Consider the following 1,388-nt stretch of genomic DNA (forward strand, 5'->3'; position numbering starts at 1 on the left):
GGGGGGGGGGACACCCCAGCGCTCAGCTCTCGCTGTTGATGGCCCCGCGCTCCCCCCGCAGCAACCCCTGGCGCTCGGCCGCCTCTCCCCGGGGCGGGCAGGCGAGGAAGGCTCGGTGCAAGCCGTTGTAGAGCGCGGTGCCGGCCAGCAGCACCCCGAAACCCCCCAGCTGCAGGCCGTGGAAGCTCTCCCAGCCCAGGGCCAGGCTGACGGCCCAGACCAGGAGGGTGCGCAGGCTGTCCAGCACCATGCGGGTGGTGGCGCTGAGCTCCTTGGTGACGCTGACGCCGGCGAAGTTGAAGAAGGCGATGCTGCCCACGTTGCCCAGCAGGGCCAGGGCGATGAGGGGCCGGCGGCCCACCTGGCAGAAGGCGTCCAGGGCGTCCTCCAGCGCCCGCCGCGGGTTGCCGCTGAAGCCCCCCGCCGGGATGTAGTACATGGGCACCAGCAGCAGCCCCAGGATGACGAAGCCGAAGAAGCCTGGCGAGGAAGAGGAGGGCGCGTGGGACGAGCGGCGGCTCCGAGCCGCACCCCCGGGGCCGCCGGTTTCGCCCCCTCGCACCCCGCTATGTCCTGAACCCCCCACCCCCCCAAAAAAAAAGCTGTCCCCAGGCAGGGTTTGTAGGGTTTGCAGCCCCCCAACGACCCCGCGAGGCGGCCGACCTTCGGTGCCCACGGCCTGCAGCGGGTGCACGTCGTGCTTGTAGATGAATTTCTCCTCCAGCACCATCTGGATGGCCACGATCACCTGCGCCATGACGATGAGGAGGTCACCTGGGGGGGGACACAAGGGGACGGCCGAGCCTTTATACAAGCAGCGCGTGGCCCGGAGCCGTGCCCGGGGATGTTTTCTCCCCCCCCGCCCCCCAGCCCCCAAATTGAGACCCCCACCTACCCGTGATCACCTCGCTGAGCTTGTGCTTCTGGCCCTGGCCGCTGCGCAGGTCGGCCAGCCCCACCACCACCAGCCCCACGATGGTGGCCGCGATGCCCAGCCACTGGCTGGCCTCCAGCCTGCGGCCCAGGAAGGCGACGGAGAGGAGCCCGGTGAAGACGATGACGGAGCCTCGCAGCATCTGGAAGCTGGAGGCGCTCGTCATGTTCAGGGCTGCGCGGGGAGAGGAGACCCCCCCTCAAAAAAATAATCATCCGGAGCCGGCCCCGGATGCCGCCCCCCTTTTCCCTTTGGGGAAACCCCCTGGGGGGGGGGGGGGGGGGGGCTCTGAAACGCAGCCGCCCCCGTCCCCGGCACTCACCCACGTACATGATGCTGGTCCCAGTCATGTCGCAGAGCGCCGGGGGCAGGAAGAGCAGCGAGCTGAAGGGCTGCGAAGGCGCCGTGCCGGGCTCCGACCTCCGCCTGTCCCTGCACAGCAGCAGGTAGAAGA

General features: G+C 69.8%; 1 protein-coding gene across 1 annotated transcript; it reads right to left on the reverse strand.

Annotated features, from left to right (window-relative positions):
* Positions 1-11: 11 nt before the first annotated feature.
* Positions 12-1,382, reverse strand: SLC35F6 (solute carrier family 35 member F6). Its single transcript, XM_035313759.1, has 4 exons — positions 1,257-1,382; positions 896-1,108; positions 664-774; positions 12-480 (listed from the first exon to the last, which is right to left on the reverse strand). The coding sequence occupies exons 1-4, from the start codon at positions 1,282-1,284 to the stop codon at positions 23-25; spliced, it is 810 nt and encodes a 269-aa protein (XP_035169650.1). The 5' UTR covers positions 1,285-1,382; the 3' UTR covers positions 12-22.
* Positions 1,383-1,388: the final 6 nt, after the last annotated feature.

This window comes from Oxyura jamaicensis, unplaced genomic scaffold, assembly GCF_011077185.1.
Source record: "Oxyura jamaicensis isolate SHBP4307 breed ruddy duck unplaced genomic scaffold, BPBGC_Ojam_1.0 oxyUn_random_OJ67582, whole genome shotgun sequence".
NCBI classification, from domain to species: domain Eukaryota; kingdom Metazoa; phylum Chordata; class Aves; order Anseriformes; family Anatidae; genus Oxyura; species Oxyura jamaicensis.

Bases quoted from the DNA above. Each gene is read 5' to 3' on its own strand.
- SLC35F6 (XM_035313759.1), bottom strand. From the start codon at position 1,284: ATGACTGGGACCAGCATCATGTACGTGG. The intron at 775-895 runs GTAGGTGGGGGT...GTCCCCCCCCAG, and splicing joins GCTCAGCGAGGTGATCACGG to GTGACCTCCTCATCGTCATG. The intron at 481-663 runs GTCGGCCGCCTC...CTTCCTCGCCAG, and splicing joins GCAGGCCGTGGGCACCGAAG to GCTTCTTCGGCTTCGTCATC.